Source organism: Protobothrops mucrosquamatus, unplaced genomic scaffold (assembly GCF_001527695.2).
Source record: "Protobothrops mucrosquamatus isolate PMUCROS unplaced genomic scaffold, P.Mucros_1.0 scaffold6157, whole genome shotgun sequence".
NCBI lineage: Eukaryota > Metazoa > Chordata > Lepidosauria > Squamata > Viperidae > Protobothrops > Protobothrops mucrosquamatus.
Genome location: NW_015391992.1, coordinates 4414 through 21913, shown reverse-complemented (window position 1 = coordinate 21913; position 17500 = coordinate 4414). Strand labels below are relative to the sequence as shown.

The 17500-nt window shown below is 44.8% G+C and overlaps 1 protein-coding gene across 1 annotated transcript in view; it reads right to left on the bottom strand.

Annotated features, from left to right (window-relative positions):
• The window catches only part of LOC107300111 (disintegrin and metalloproteinase domain-containing protein 19-like), a gene marked incomplete at both ends in the record, with an annotated part of 20918 nt that overhangs the window by 169 nt on the left and 3249 nt on the right, over nucleotides 1–17500 (bottom strand). Inside the window, 10 exons of the mRNA XM_015829453.1 lie at nucleotides 3604–3764; nucleotides 3998–4249; nucleotides 5439–5544; nucleotides 8401–8548; nucleotides 9874–9982; nucleotides 12250–12327; nucleotides 13741–13945; nucleotides 15442–15550; nucleotides 16677–16872; nucleotides 16978–17067. Coding sequence (XP_015684939.1) covers nucleotides 3604–3764; nucleotides 3998–4249; nucleotides 5439–5544; nucleotides 8401–8548; nucleotides 9874–9982; nucleotides 12250–12327; nucleotides 13741–13945; nucleotides 15442–15550; nucleotides 16677–16872; nucleotides 16978–17067 — 1454 coding nt within the window. The remainder of the gene's footprint in view (nucleotides 1–3603; nucleotides 3765–3997; nucleotides 4250–5438; nucleotides 5545–8400; nucleotides 8549–9873; nucleotides 9983–12249; nucleotides 12328–13740; nucleotides 13946–15441; nucleotides 15551–16676; nucleotides 16873–16977; nucleotides 17068–17500) is intronic.

The following is a 17500-nucleotide window of genomic DNA, read 5'->3' as shown; positions in this document are numbered from 1 at the left end:
TTCTTCCCGAGACACGGATCCACAAGGAAGGCCGAGGTACGGAGCATGCGTGAAGGTAGGCAGTCCTTGGTTCGTTTAGCGACCGTTCGGAATTACAACGGCCCCGGAAAAAGGGACTTGGGACCCTTTTTCACACTTAACGACTGTCGGTCACAGGGTCAAAATTCGGACGCTTGGCAACGGGCTCGTGTTTATGACGGTCGCCATGTCCCGGGGGACGGTGTGTCACGTGATCCCCTTTTGCGACGGTCCAACACACAAAGTCGACGGGGGAAGACAGGTTCACACGACTTAACGTGTGACTAACTTAACAACTGCAGGGGTGGGTTTAACAATTTGGGCGAGACAGGCCACCAAATGGGGCTAAACTCACTTAACAACTTTGTCGCTTAGCAGCAGAAATGTTGGGCTCAATTGTGGTTGTAAGTCGAGGACTCCCTGTGAAGAGTTTCTCCCTCTTTCCCATCTGAAATCAGAGATGATGTTGGCTTTTCTAATCAAGGGTGTGAACGCCAGACTCTCTAAATCATTTCAATCCCAATCTGGTGTTTCCTGTAGGCCCAGCAGAAGATCAGGGTGGGAGATGACCATCATCAGTTGACCTTCATCTCTAACCATTGTCCAGCCCTTCCTGGCTTTCTTCTCCCATGTGGTCGACCCCTACCCAACCAACCACCATTTCAGAAAGCGTCCCACCAAGGTGGACACGTAGAACGTGGCAACATCTCCACCATGGGTGGTGGGATGGAGTGGGAGAGGATGGACAGGAACGGGACGCTGGATGGACTTCAAGACTCGGTCCACCATCTGTGATGTTCTTGGCCCTGGGTGGTGGGACGGAGTGGGAGAGGATGGACAGGAATGGGATGCTGAGGACTTCCAAGACTTGGCCCACCATCTGTGATGTTCTTGGCCCTGGGTGGTGGGACGGAGTGGGAGAGATAGATAGGAACAGGATGCTGGGTGGACTTCAAGACTCGGTCCACCATCTGTGATGTTCTTGGCCCTGGGTGGTGGGACGGAGCGGGAGAGGATGGACAGGAACAGGATGCTGGGTGGACTTCAAGACTCGGTCCACCATCTGTGATAATCTCATAGTCAACTCTCCCATTGTTGGTCAACAAGGCCTTCACTGGTTTGGGAAAGTTGTCTCCCCTGTGCTACTGTTCTGCTGTCCTTCACCCCTCAAAGCAAAAATGGGACCTCCAAGTTCAGATTTTCTTGGAAGGGGGCACTTCCCCCCCCCCAGGAAAACGTGGGACTTCCTCCCTCTGATCTCACTTTTAATGCACTGCCAACCACGTGGACTCCAGTAGGGTTGACTGTTGTGGGGTTTTGTGTTGATGCTCTGCAGAGCACCATCCTGAACTTTGTCCCTATGGATGTGTGGGGTAGAAATGCCCAACCATCATAACTGGAGGGAGGAGAGTTGAAAGACACCATGTTTCCTGTACCCAACGAGACCTTGGGCCTCCCACCTTCAAGGAACCAAGAGGTCGCCCAAGGAACATCTGCACCCTTCCAGGCAATCAAGACCTTTCCCAAGGCCCTTCCCGTTTTCTGGAATCATGGGTCTGCTGAGACAGCCTTCTTCTCGTGGTGGTGTCAACAAGGACTCAAGCAAAGGTCATTAACCCCTTGGACTTTACACCATCTTTCCCAAGCTGGTCTCTTCCAGACCATCTAGATTTGACTCATGTTCCAAATAGAGGTTGGGAGCCTAGCCCGACGTCCTGGAAGGATGTCCCAACGGGTAAGCTGGTTTCATCTCAGGCTCTGCTCCATCGTACATCTGGAAAGCTGGTGTATCAACCTGTAAACCGGTGACGCCAACTCGGGGAGCAGGTCTACCCAACTGAAGCGACCATCCAGGAGAGGACGTCCCGTCAAGTTGTGCAAAACAAGGAGGTAGGTCAGGATATCTTCACGCTCACAAAGCTTCTGTGGAGCAGTTGAAGCCACGCGCCTCAAGGTTCTCCTACTCTCGACAGCCCCACGAGAGGACCGATGACCACAGCTCTCCTCTCTGTTTCTTCATTTTTTGGGGTGGTTCCATCCTCCCCTCCCCAAAAAATACCCCCCAAAGTTGAAAAGTTCTCTGGTAACAAAAATATCCCTGCGTTGGACCCGCAGTAGTGCAAATGAGGAAGGCGAGGATGTCCACGCCTTGTCACTTCTTGAAGGGGAAGGAAACGGGCTGGACTTTGAAGCCTGGGAGGGGTCTAAAGAAAGAAGGAAGGCAACAAAAGAAATTTGTCAGAAGAACCAGAAAATATATATTATATATTATATATAAATAAAAATGTAAATGTTCATTTGTTCAAAATCTTAAATCTCCGAACGTTCTTCACCGATTGCTTTGAAATTTTGACACAATGTTGCATTCGAATACGCGCGTGTTTTTATATACCTATATTATATAGATGTCACACCTGTGACAGGTAAAAACATGCTTTTTGGAAAAACAGCGCCATCTGTTGGACGTAAAAGCAACACACGCTTTTACCAGACTGAGCCACAGCAACGCGTGGCTGGGGACAGCTAGTATATATACAGTACATATACAGCTAGTATATATATAGTATATATACAGCTATATATATAGTACAGCTAGTATATATAACTGACGATCACCAGGAGGATTCAAGTAAGAAAATACTTTAATAAAACCAAGCTTTCATTGAGAGCTCCCAACATCGTCAGGGTTAAAAGCCAGTCATCGGAAACACCTTAAATAAGGTTGGCTAGCGTTTGCACCCGGCTCCTAGAGCGCGTCATCGGTCCTAGCCGGTTAACCTGCACCCTGGTCGTTTCTCCGGCATCTGCATCTAATTCTCCCCTATCACTCTTTTGAGCACTCTTAACTTTGTTCGGACCCTTTTTCCCTCTTCACCAGGAGACAGTGAGTTCTAGTCCCACCTTAGGAATGAAAGCCGGCTGGGTGACTTTGGGCCAATCACCAGGAGATGGTGAGTTCTAGTTTTGCCTAAGACATAAAAGCCAACCGGGTGACTTTGGGCCAATCACCAGGAGACGGTGAGTTCTAGTCCCACCTTAGGAATGAAAACCGACTGGGTGACTTTGGGCCGTTCACCAGGAGATGGGTGAGTTCTAGTCCTGCCTTAGGAATGAAAGCCAGCCAGTTGACTTTGGGCCAATCACCAGGAGACAGTGAGTTCAAGTCCCACCTTAGGAATGAAAGCCGGCTGGGTGACTTTGGGCCAATCCCCAGGAGATGGGTGAGTTCTAGTTTTGCCTAAGACATGAAAGCCAGCTGGGTGACTTTGAGCCAATGACCAGGAGATGGTGAGTTCTAGTCCTGATTTGGGGATGAAAGTTAACTGGGTGACTTTGGGCCAATCACTGGGAGGCTGTGAGGTCTAGTCCCACTTTAGGCATGAAAGTTAGCTGGGGGACTCTGGGCCCATCACCGGGAGGCTGTGAGTTCTAGTCCTGCCTTAGACATGAAAGCTGACTGGGTGACTTTGGCTCAATCACCCAGAGACGGTGAGTTCTAGTCCTTTTTGCCCTTTTACGTGGATTTCCGTTCCTCGGCCCGCTTTCGGTTCCCAACGGCGTTGTCCTCTTTCACGGCCAACTTACTTGAGAGGTCTGGAGAGATGGTTCAAGGCCCTGGTGCCTGCTGGCTTGGCGTTGGTCGGGGGGACCATGACCAGCAAGGCTGGACTCGGAGCTGGGGCCACGTCTTTGGCCAGAAGAGTCTTGGGGAGGGGTCTGTAAGGTGGTCTCTGCTGTGGGTTGACCTGCCCGGAGGAGAAAGCAAAAGAGCAATAAGGTGGGTCTAAGACAGCGTTTCTCAACTTCAGCCACGTTTAAGATGGCTGGACTTCATCTCCCAGAATCCCCCACGCCCTGCAGGGGAAATATCTGGATATATAAAACCTGCCAGGAGCAAATTGTAGGTGCCAGAACTAACACACACACACACACACACACACACCCCAACTCGTCAGGGGAATGGGAGCAAGCAACTCACCGGAGGGGGTCGGACGGGGGCGCTCGGAAGAGGCTTCTTCGGAGGGGGCAGTTTGGCGGGACCCCCAGACCCAGCTTTCGGAGGCATGGCGGGCGATCCCTGGAACGGCGGTGGGGGAGGCCGGGAAGGTTTGGGGTCCCTCTGGAAGGGGGCCGAGGGGCCGCAGCTGGGCCGTAAGGGTCGTACCACGTTGATGGGGTGGGGGCCCCCTTGAGGAGGGTTGGGCTTAAGCGAGGAATTGCCTCTTGCTACCTGGGGGGAGAGAAAAGAAAAGAGGAGATCAGGGGATTCCCAGGTGGAAAATGCCAGTTGTGAAGGCACTGGGCTAAAAACCAGGAGACGGCGAGTTCTAGTCCCGCCTTAGGCATGAAAGCCGGCTGGGTGACTTTGGGCCGATCACCAGGAGACGGTGAGTTCTAGTTCCCCGTTAGCCATGAAACCCGGCTGGGTGATTTTGAGCCACACACCAGGAGACGGTGAGTTCTAGTCCTGCCTTAGGCATGAAAGGCAACTGGTTGATTTTGGGCCAATCACCAGGAGATGGTGAGTTCTAGTCCCGCCTTAGGCATGAAAGTCAACTGGTTGACTTTGGGCCAATCACCAGGAGACTGTGAGTTCTAGTCCTGCCTTAGGCATGAAAGGGAACTGGTTGACTTTGGGCCAATCACCAGGAGACTGTGAGTTCTAGTCCTGCCTTAGGCATGAAAGGGAACTGGTTGACTTTGGGCCAATCACCAGGAGACTGTGAGTTCTAGTCCTGCCTTAGGCATGAAAGGGAACTGGTTGATTTTGAGCCACTCACCAGGAGACGGTGAGTTCTAGTCCCGCCTTAAGCATGAAAGGGAACTGGTTGACTTTGGGCCAATCACCAGGAGATGGTGAATTCTAGTTCCCTGTTAGCCATGAAACCTGGCTGGGTGATTTTGAGCCATTCACCATGAGACTGTGAGTTCTAGTCCCACCTTAGGCATGAAAGGCAACTGATTGACTTTGGGCCGATCACCAGGAGGCGGTGACTTCTAGTCCCGCCTTAGGCATGACAGGCAACTAGTTGACTTTGGGACAGTCACTAGGAGACGCTGAGTTCTAGTCCTGCCTGATGCCTCAACCAGAGCACCAAACTGGCTCTCTCTCAAAATATTAGGGCACTGCAAAACTATACAGGTAGTCCTCGACTTACGACCATAGTTGAAAGCAGGAGTTCAGGCTGGCTGAGGAATTCTGGGAGTTGAAGCCCACAAGTCAACAAAGGGCCAACTTTAAAGACCCCTGATTTAACACGTGTGGAAAGGAAGGTCGTAAAATGAAGCAAAGTCCAATTAAACCACTGTCTGGCTTAGCAACGTGTCGCTCATTCGTGGTCGTAAGCTGAGGACTACCTGTTTGATAATCAGCCTTCAAATGGACCACAAAACGTTTGAGCCGGGATGACTTTGTTCACCTGGCTGGTAGTGCTGGACTTTTTTTTATTAGTGGAGGAAATATCCTGCAAAGTGAAGCCGGAATTAGAGTGTCCTTGCGTTGTTTTCTGACGAACAATTCCGTTCCTGTCACAAAAAAACAGAAAGAAAGAACAGATTAAAAAAAGCAACCTAGAACGAAGGAGAAACTTCCTGACAGTCAGAACAATTAACCAGTGGAACAACCTGCCACCAGAAGCGGTGAATGCTCCAACACCGGAAGTCTTTAAGAAGAAACTGGACAGCCATTTGTCTGAAATGGTATAGGGGTTTCCTGCCTGAGCAGGGGGTTGGACTAGATGACCTATAAGGTCCCTTGCAACATTATTATTATTATTATTATTAACAACCTGCCTCCAGAAGCTTTGAATGCTCCAACACTGGAAGTCTTTAAGAAGAGACTGGACAGCCCTTTGTCTGAAATGGTCTAGGATTTCCTGCCTGAGCAGGGGGTTGGACTAGATGACCTCCAAGGTCCCTTCCAACTTGATTATTATTATTTATTTATTTTTAAAAAAAACCTTAAGCGTTGGGGAAAAAAACGAAGATCGCTTTCAGATCTGCCCATTGCAATTCTGAATTGAAACTCAGTGTACAGGCAGGCCCAAAATTCCTGTTCTTAAGTGAGATGTTTGTTAAATGAGTTTTGCCCCGTTTTACGACATTTCTTGCCTCGGTCATTAAAGGAACCTCTGCGGTTGTTAAGGTCATCCCCCACCTGGTGACTATCCTGCAGAGAGGCTTAAAAGTGCTGCAGTCTCCAAGCAGAATGAAAAATATGAGAATATATATTGATATGACTTTAAAGGTGGATCTTTTCCAAGCTTGCAAGTAGCCCCCCTAACTTACGACAAGCCGCTTAGTGAATGTTTGAAGTTACGACGGACCTCCCAAAAGTTACCCAAGACTTAGATCAGAAGTCTCGGTCATATCACGAGATTTTGGGCGCTCAGCAAACGGTTCAAACAGTGGCTGGAATTGGGAATGTCTAGTTTAATGAAGAGAAGGACGAGGGGGGACATGATAGCAGTCTTCCAATATCTCAGGGGCTGCCCCAAAGAAGAGGGAGTCAAGCTATTCTCCAAAGCGCCCGAAGGCAGGACAAGAAGCAACGGGTGGAAACTAAGCAAGGAGAGAAGCAACCTAGAACTAAGGAGAAACTTCCTGACAATTAGGACAATTAACCTGTGGAACAACCTGCCTCCAGAAGCGGTGAATGTTCCAATTAAGAAGAGACTGGACAGGTCTCTTCCAAATTTTTTATTATTATTATTATTATTATTATTATTATTATTATTATTATTATTATTATTATTATTATTATTATTATTATTATTATTATTATTATTATTATTATTATTATTATTATTAGACTGGACAACCATTTGCCAGTATCTCAGGGGCTGCCCCAAAGAAGAGGCAGTCAAGCTATTCTCCAAAGCCCCTAAAGGCAGGACAAGAAGCAATGGATGGAAACTGACCAAGGAGAGAAGCAACCTGGAACTAAGGAGAAACTTCCTAAAGGTGATAACAATTAATCAGCGGAACTCCTTGCCTCCAGAAGTTGTGGATGCTCCAACACTGGAAGATTTTAAGAAGAGACTGGACAGCCATTTGCCTGTAATGGTATAGGGTCTCCTGCCTGAGCAGGGGGTTGGACTAGATGACCTCCAAAATCCCTTCCAACTTTACTATTATTATTATTATTATTATTATTATTATTATTATTATTATTATTATTATTATTATTATTATTATTATTATTATTATAGCTGTTGGCTGTTTTGCACTTTCCAGTTTCCAGCCCCCACCCCACCCCAAAAAAACTCCATAGCAAACCACGGTATCGCTTAAAAAACTGCGGCAAAAAAGCCGTAAAATTGGGCATATAACGCCACACAGTAACCGGCTTAAGAAGCATTATAGTTTGCGGCTGTAATTGTAGGTTCCATTATGGTTATATAAGTCGGGGACTCTCCGTTCAGGGGTTACGGCTGTAATTGTGAGCTCAATTAGGGCCCTAATTGGGGGGCAGAATGAACGTTGATCGAAGACCCTTCCTTTTTTTTTCTCCCCCCACCCCCACCCCACCAAAGCTGACATCCCTCCCAATGATTTTTCCATTATCTTTTCTCCACTGGGATCAATTATTTTTCATTTTATAACAAGAAGATGATGACAGCCGAACGGTAAAATAATTCTCGAGATTATGTTGTACATAATTAAGTTTGCTGCCTTGAATGAAAAAGTGTTGGGTTGTTTCCAGCATCCATCTCTCCTTGGTCTGGGGCTATACCAGATCGCTTTAAGAGATGATGATGATGATGATGATGATGATGATGATGATGATGATGATGATGATGATGATGATGATGATGATGATAATAATAATAATAATAATAATAATAATAATAATAATAATAATAATAATAATAATAATAATAATAATATAAAATTGGAAGGGACCTTGGAGGTAACCTAGTCCAACCCCCTGCTCAGGCAGGAAACCCTATACCATTTCGGACAAATGGCAGTCCAGTCTCTTCTTAAAAACTTCCAGTATTGGAGCATTCACCACTTCTGGAGGCAGGTTGTTCCACTGGTGAATTGTTCTAATTGTCAGGACGCAACTGGATTAGCCATGATTTCACCCTGGGGAAATGAGAATCGGCTTAGCCCCCGGGGTGAATCGGGGCCACCGGCTGAATTTATGGCTTAAGGAAACCGAAAGTGGGTTTGTTTGCAACTGGGTTAAAGCAGGTTGTGTGGACGAGGGCCACCAGTGAGTTAGGGGTGCCTTTCCGTGAAAAATAGTTCGGGTGCAAGGGTTATCCATGCAGTGAATCTGCAACTAACGGTGAGGAGGAGAAATCGGGGTGCGCGGCGAGTATTAGGAGAAGAGAGAGAAGAAAAGGATTCACACATTGTGAGGGATCTGCGCACCTGCCGGTCTTCTGCCTCTTCCTTAAGTCCTTGACCCACTTGTTGAGGAGCGAACTCTCTCGTCTGTAGCAGGTGTAGAGCCCCAGGAGCAGAGAGGGCACCAAGAGCAAGAAGATCACCAGCAAAGTGATCAAGATGGCTTCATAATCTGTGAGAGAGTCCATGGAGGAGGAGAAGGTCACAGTTGCAGGCTTCAGTTGCCCCACATAGACTAACATCCATCCAACCTTCCACCCTTATTTCCTTCCTTCCTTCGTTCCATCCATCCATCCATCCATCCATTCTTCCCCCCTTATTTCCTTCCTTCCTTCCTTCGTTCCATCCATCCATCCATTCCTTACATACATACATCCTTCCATCCATCCATCCATCCATCCATATTTCCATCCATTCATCCCTTACATCCATCCATTCTTCCATGTATCCATCCATCCTTCCATCTTTATTTCCATCCATCCTTCCATCCTTATTTCCTTCCTTCCATCCATCCTTCGATCCATCCATCCATATTTCTATCCATCCATGCTTTACATCCATCCATTCTTCCATTTAGCCATCCATCCTTATTTCCATCCATCATCCCATCTTTATTTCCATCCATTTATCCATCCAACCTTCCATCCTTATTTCCTTCTTTCCATCCACCCATCTATCCTTCGATCCATCCATCCATATTTCCATCCATCCATTCTTCCATTTATCCACCCATCCTTATTTCCACCCATCAATCCGTCCATCTTTCCATCTTTATTTCCATCCATTTATCCATCCATCCTTCCATCCTTATTTCCTTCCTTCCTTCCTTCCTTCCATCCATCCATCCCTTCCATCCTTCGATCCAGCCATCCCTATTTCCATCCATCCTTTACATCCATCCATTCTTCCATTTATCCATCCATCCTTATTTCCATCCATCCTTCCATCCTTATTTCCTTCCTTCCTTCCTTCGTTCCATCCATCCATCCATCCATATTTCCATCCATTCATCCCTTCCATCCATCCATCCTTATTTCCATCCATCCTTCCATCTTTATTTCCATCCATTTATCCCTCCATCCTTCCATCCATCCTTATTTCCTTCCTTTCTTCCATCCATCTTTTGATCCATCTATCCATATTTCCATCCATCCATCCATCCATCCTTTACATCCATCCATTCTTCCAATTATCCATCCATCCTTATTTCCAACCATCAACCCATCCATCTTTTCATCTTTATTTCCATCCATTTATCCATCCATCCTTCCATCCTTATTTCCTTCCATCCATCCGTCCAGGAGGAGGAGGAGGGAGAGGGGGAGGAAGAAGAGAAGGCAGAGGAGGAGGAAGAGGAGGAGAAGAAAGAGAAAGGGAAAGAGAGAAGGGAAAGAAGGGGAAGAAGAAGAAAATGAAGGTTGAGGAGGAGGAGGAGAAGAGGGAGGAGGAGGAGGAGAAAGGGGAGAGCAAGGGAGAAAGAGTGGGGGGGGGACTTACGGTCTTGCTGGACAGGGCCGCTATCGACACTGCCTCCCAGCCCTGGCTTCTCGCAGAATGGAGGGGCCCAGCCAGCATCACAATGACAGTTGTGGTTGCTGTTACAAACCTAAGACAATCAGAGAACGTGTGGAGTGAGTCTTGACTTTGCTTGTCAAAAGGTCAACAAAAAAACTCACGAAGGAGAGAAGCAACCTGGAACTAAGGAGAAACTTCCTGACAGTGAGAACAATTAACCAGTGGAACAACCTGCCTCCAGAAGCGGTGAATGCTCCAACACTGGAAGTTTTTAAGAAGAAACTGGACAGCCATTTGTCCGAAATGGTATAGGGTTACCTGCCTGAGCAAGGGGTTGGACTCGATGACCTCCAAGGTCCCTTACAACTTTATTATTATTATTATTATTATTGTTGTTGTTGTTGTTAAGTTGTTAAGTTGTTAAATTAGTAACCCGGTTGCTAAGTGAAATCTAGCTTCCCCCGTTGACTTTGCTTGTCGAAAGATCGGGAAAGGGGGATCACGTGACCCTCCCCCGGGACACAGCGACGGTCGTAAGTACGAGTCAGTCGCCGAGCGTCTGGATTTTGTTCACGTGGATCGCGGTGAATGCTCCAACACTGGACGTTTTTAAGAAGAGACTGGACAGCCATTTGTCTGAAATGGTATAGTTTCCTGCCTGAGCAGGGGGTTGGACTAGATGACCTCCAAGGTCCCTTCCAACTTTTTATTATTATTATTATTATTATTATTATTATTATTATTATTATTATTATTATTATTATTATTATTATTATTATTATTATTATTACATGTCCCCAGGACGCTGCGACCATCATAAATATGGGTCAGTTGCCCCAGGTCTGAATTTTGATCATGTGAACCCGGGGAGGCTTCAACGGTCGTAAGTGTGAAAAACGGTCCTAAGTCCCTTTTTCCAGTGCCGTTGTAACTTCTCACAGCCACTAAACGAGCCGTTGTAAGCAGAGGACCTACTTGTCATCTATAGAGTTGCTAGAGACACGTGCAAAAGGGTTTATTTGAGCACCTGCCTCTTGTTTGAAAATCGTGATGCATTAAATGAAATTCTCGTCTCATTTTTGCCCCCCCCCCAAATTCGCCCAAAAGAGAAGGTGGGCATCTAACTTCAGAAATATATACAAGCCTGGTTAGAAAAAAAATATATTAGGTGAACATGTTGATTTCAAACCTGAACTTTTCTTGTTAGGTATAATGGCTGAAAAGATTAACAAACAAAGCGTGTATTTGATTTTACACGTCATTACAGCGGCAAGAATAACTTTTGCACAATATTGGGAAAATGAAGCACTACCACCAGAAGAAGAAATAATATTGGAATGCGTGGAGATAATAATAATAATAATAATAATAATAATAATTATTATTATTATTATTATTATTATTATTATTATTATTATTATTATTATTATTATTATTTAAAAAAAAGTGGGGACCATGGAGGTCGAGTCCAACCCCCTGCTCAGGCAGGAACCCTACACCATTTCAGACAAATGGCTGTCCAGTCTCTTCTTAAAAACTTCCAGTGTTGGAGCATTCACCGCTTCTGGAGGCAGGTGGTTCCACTGGTTAATTGTTCTAACTGTCAGGAACTTTCTCCTTAGTTCTAGGTTGCTTCTCTCCTTGATCAGTTTCCATCCGTTGCTTCTCGTCCTGCCTTCAGGCACTTTGGAGAAAGCTTGACTCCCTCTTCTTTGGGGCAGCCCCTGAGATATTATAACACTGCTATCATGTCCCCCCTCGTCCTTCTCTTCATTAAATTAGACATACCCAATTCCAGCAACCGTTCCTTATATGTTTTAGCCTCCAGTCCCCTCATCATCTTTGTTGCTCTTCTCTGTACTCTTTCCAGAGTCTCAGCATCTTTTTTACATCATGGTGACCAAAACTGGATGCCGTATTCCAAGTGTGGCCTTACCAAGGCCTTGTAAAGGGGTATTAACACTTGACGTGATCTTGATCCTATCCCTCTGTTAATGCAGCCCAGCACTGTGTTGGCTTTTTTGGCAGCTGCAGCACACGGCTGGCTCCTATTTAAGGGATCGTCCACTAGGACTCCGAGATCCCTCTCACAGTTACTACTATTGGGCAAGGTACCCCCTATCCTACACCTGTGCATTTGGTTTTCCTTGCCTAAATGTACAGACGACTATCAAACCTGGGACTTATTCTACTATTGGCTAGAAGAAAGAATGAAGGATTAGGAGTGGAACATGTATTAGCATTGTTGATTCCAGACAGCTGGTTGGTTGAACAACTAACATCTGTATGTAAGAGAAAAATCAATAAAATCTTTAATTCAGAAACAGAAATAAGCCAAAGCTTTCGCTGCCGACTCACCCCGTGGCTGTGACATTTGGAGATGCATTTATCCTGTTCGAAAAAGGACGCATTTTGACATCGCTGGTCTTTGCACACCTGCAAGGGAAATCCCCCCCCCCAAAAAAGTCATCATTAGCAAATGAGAAGGGATGTTCTGAAATGATTTTAGAGTCAGTTGTGATTAAAGAAGTCTGATTCATTATGTTCCATCAAGTCACATAATCAAAAAACAAAACTGACACTTAGGAGCTGCGTAAACAGATTTTCTCCCTGACAATTAAGGAACGGTGGCTGGAATTGGGTATGTCTAGTTTAATGAAGAGAAGGACGAGGTATGACAGGATAGCAGTCTTTCCAGTATCTCAGGGGCTGCCCCAAAGAAGAGGGAGTCAAGCTATTCTCCAAAGCAGCTGAAGGCAGGACGAGAAGCAGTGGATGGAAACTAATCAAGGAGAGAAGCAACCTGGAATGAAGGAGAAACTTCCTGACAATCAGAACAATTAACCAGTGGAACCACCTGCCTCCAGAAGCGGTGAATGCTCCAACACTGGAAGTTTTTAAGAAGACTGGACAGCGTCTGAAATGGTATAAGGTTTCCTGCCTGCGCAGGGGGTTGGACTAGATGACCTCCAAGGTCCCTTCCAACATTATTATTGTTATTATTAACAACCTGCCTCCAGAAGCAGTGAATGCTCCAACATGGGAAGTCTTTAAGAAGAGACTGGACAGCCATTTGTCCGAAATGGTATAGGGTTTCCTGCCTGCGCACGGGGTTGGACTAAATGACCTCCAAGGTCCCTTCCAACTTTATTATTATTATTATTATTATTATTATTATTATTATTATTATTATTATTATTATTATTAATCATTGCACAGTCAGCCAGATGTTCAGACTGGATTTGGCATTTTTGTCTACCTATAGAATCCTTCCCAAGGACCTGGGATAGGCAGATGTGGATGTTTGATGGTACTTTATTATTATTATTATTATTATTATTATTATTATTATTATTATTATTATTACTATTATTATTATTATTATAGATCATCGCACAGTCATCCAGATGTTCAGATTGGATTTGGCATTTTTGCCTACCTATCGAGTCCTTCCCAAGGACCTGGGATAGGCAGATGTGGATGTTTGATGGTATTACAGATATCGTCGCAGGATGGAAGCCGTTCCTAGTAAGGCCGCCTTTTGCAATTGACTAATGGCGAATTTGTCAATGCCGATGATGGTGTCCAAGTGGTGCTCCAGTTGTTTTGGGATTGCAGCCAAGGCACCTATTACTATAGGTACTACCCTTGGTGGTGGTATTATTATTATTATTATTATTATTATTATTATTATTATTATTATTATTATTCCCTTTTTCTAGCTTGCTGTGTCATAAAAAAAGTCCAGCTGCTTTGCTGAGTTTGTGGCCACTGCATGACCTATTATTGCATCGTGAAACACAGAAGGCAGAAAAGTTGGCTGCTGTTTCCCTTCTCTGGAGGACTCACCAACCCATCTCCACACTTGGTGCCCGTCATCACCAACCCCGGGTCGGAGAGGTCTCCCTCGTCATCCTTGGTGGCGTAGACTAAGGTCCCTCGGCACTTGATCTCCTGCCCGTTAAACCGGATGGTGGTGTCCATGGAGATGGTGTTGGTCCCCTTGGGCTTGGCAGCTGAGCTTTGACACTGGATCTTCCCACACTTGGCATCTCTGGAAGGGGGAAAAAAAAAAGAGAATCCTCTAGTTCTATCAGGGGGAGAACTAGAGGATTCAAGAGACAGGATCCCTGGCTGATAGGGATCTCATCCAGGTGTCCTGGCAAAGCCAACGATCAAGCAGAAATGAGCAGGGGCTCAAGTCAGGAAGTTCAACCGCAAACTGTGGAAAGTGTCAGGGTCCTTCTCCAACAACACTTGGGAGGGACCATCTACTCTTATCCAGGGCAGAGATTTGATTATGCCCGCACGGAATGGAAGTCTGCCCTTCTGTTGTGGTTGACCAATTTTGTATTTACTTCCAAAGTTAAAATATAAAATCAAAAAAACAAGAAAGGGGAGTGGGGAAACCAAAGATGTAAAAGAAGGAAAGGAGGGGGGAGGGAGGAAGAAAGAAAGAAAGAAAGAAAGAAAGAAAGAAAGAAAGAAAGAAAGAAAGAAAGACATAAAACAGGAAAGAAGGAAGGAAGGAAGGAAGGAAGGAAGGAAGGAAGGGAAAGAAAGAAAGAAAGAAAGAAAGAAAGAAAGAAAGAAAGAAAGAAAGAAAGAAAGAAAGAAAGAAAGAAAGAAAGAAAGAAAAAGAAAGAAAGAGAAAAAAAGAAAGAAGTAAAACTGGAAAAAAGAAAGAAAGAGAAAGAAAGAAGTAAAGCTGGAAAAAAGAAAGGAAGGAAGGAAGGAAGGAAGGAAGGAAGGAAGGAAGAAAAACTGGAAAGAAAGGAAGGAAGGAAGGAAGGAAGGAAGGAGGGAAATGTGTGTAAAGCAAAATATCAAACTTACACATAAAATGTCCCCCTTGACTGAATACTGATAAATATACAATATTTCAAAAGAACATGTCCACAATTTATAATAATAAAGTTGGAAGGGACCTTGGAGGTCATCTAGTCCAACCCCCTGCTCAGGCAGGAAACCCTATACCATTCCAGACAAATGGCTGTCCAGTCTCTTCTTAAAGACTTCCAGTATTGGAGCATTCACAGCTTCTGGAGGCAGGTTGTTCCACTGGTTAATTGTTCTCACTGTCAGGAAGTTTCTCCTTAGTTCCAGGTTGCTTCTCTCCTTGATCAGTTTCCATCCGTTGTTTCTCATCCTGCCTTCAGGCGCCTTGGAGAATAGCTTGACTCCCTCTTCTTTGGGGCAGCCCCTGAGATACTGGAAGGCTGCTATCATGATTCACTTAAACAACTGCGCCAAGAAAGGTTGTAAAATGGAGCAAAATTCCTTTAACAAACGTCTCACTTAGCGACAAAAACGTTGGGCTCAGCTGTGGTCGTAGGTATCAACCTGTATCAATCAATTCCAATTTGAACTACCCTCTATCCACTGTAAAAAAAAAAAAGACCAAGTGATCCCAATCACGGGTGTCCTTTAACTGGGACGAATGCCAGCAGCAACTGGGAATCTATTTGGTTGACGCTGTTGTTGAAAACTTCATCTGACTAAGCACCTCAGAATGAACATCTGGATGCCTTCGCGGCGCTAGGCGCTCACCTCATGGCACATTTCACATAGTTGCCTTGTCGGTCTTTCCCACAGTTGCCGTACATGTCCCCAGCCCTGTTGACATCCTGGAAGCAGGCGTCGGGCGCTGGCCAAGCTCCTGTGGGGCGAGAGGGGACCCGATTTAGCCTTGAAAATGTTTTTTTCTAGCACATTTAAAAGTAAGATCAACTCAGGAAAAAAAGACTGGACTGGACTGGACTGGACTGCACTGGAAGAGAAGAGAAGAGAAGAGAAGAGAAGAGAAGAGAAGAGAAGAGAAGAGAAGAGGATATAGAATAGAATAGAATAAAATAGAATAGAATAGAATATAGAATAGAATAGAACAGAATATAGAATACAGTAGAAGAGAATAGAACAGAACAGAACATAGAATAGAACAGAACAATAGAATATAGAATAGAATAGAATAGAATAGAACAGAATATAGAATAGAATAGAATAGAATAGAATAGAATAGAATAGAATAGAATAGAATAGAATAAGGGATAGAATAGAATATAGAATAGAATATAGAATAGAATAGAATAGAATAGAATAGAATAGAATAGAATAAAATATTGGAAAATAGAAATAGAATTAGAATAGAAATAAGAATAGAATAGAATAGGAATAGAAATAGAAATAGAGAATAGAAAACAATAGAATAGAATAGAATAGAATAGAATAGAATAGAATAGAATGAGGATGGAATGGAATGGAATAGAATAGAATAGAATAGAATAGAATAGAATAGAATAGAATAGAATAGAATAGAATAGAATATAGGAAAGAATAAGAATAGAATAGAATAGAATAGAATAGAATAGAATAGAATAGAATAGAATAGAATAGAATGAGGATGGAATGGAATGGAATGGAATGGAATGGAATGGAATGGAATAGAATAGAATAGAATAGAATAGAATAGAATAGAATAGAATAGAATAGAATAGAATGAGGATGGAATGGAATGGAATGGAATGGAATGGAATAGAATAGAATAGAATAGAATAGAATAGAATGAGGATGGAATGGAATGGAATGGAATGGAATAGAATAGAATAGAATAGAATAGAATATAGGAAAGAATAAGAATAGAATAGAATAGAATAGAATAGAATAGAATAGAATAGAATAGAATAGAATAGTAAAAGTATTTATTAGTCAAAGTAATAAAGGCAGGATAGAAACAAACGAGTAAAAACGACGGGCCGAGAGAGAGCCAGAGGGAAGGGGATGCTTACCTGGTCCCCACAGCTGGACGCACTGCTGGTGGTGCGTCATGCACATGCCGTTGTAACAATACTCCCCTCCATGAGAACACGTTGAGCCATCCAACAAGTAGACATTGGAAGGGCAGTAGGGGGAGGCGCCCGTGCAATATTCCGGGAGGTCGCACGATCCAGCTGGCTGTCGGCACAGGATCCCGGCTGTCTTGAGCTACAGGAGGCCAAAGAGAAGGAGCTTTCCACCAAAGCAGGCTATTTTCTTTGGATTGAGGGTAGCAGGGATCAAACCACGATCAGTCTAGGTCTAGGTTATTACCTTGCAGGAATGACAACATTCCCCGTGGGCGCACTCCGCTCCGGCTTTCAGCGTGCAATTCTGGGGGTTACAGCAAGGATTGGTGCATTCCTGAAAAAGGAAGCGGATTCTTTTCACTCGTGATCCGTTTCCAAAAGCCCAGCACTGGTGATTGGCCCAAAGTCACCCAGCTGGCTTTCATGCCTAAGGCGGAACTAGAACTCACCGTCTCCTGGTGATTGGCCCAAAGTCTCCCAGCTGGTTTTGTGCCTAAGGCGGGACTAGAACTCACCGTCTCCTGGTGATTGGCCCAAAGTCACCCAATTGACTTTCATGCCTAACTCAGGACTAGAACTCACCGTCTCCTGGTGATTGGCCCAAAGTCACCCAATTTATTTTCATGCCTAATGCAGGACTAGAACTCACCGTCTCCTGGTGATTGGCCCAAAGTCACCCACCCGGCTTTCATTCCTAAGGCAGAACTAGAACTCACCGTCTCCTGGTGATTGGCCCAAAGTCACCCAGCTGGCTTTCATGCCTAAGG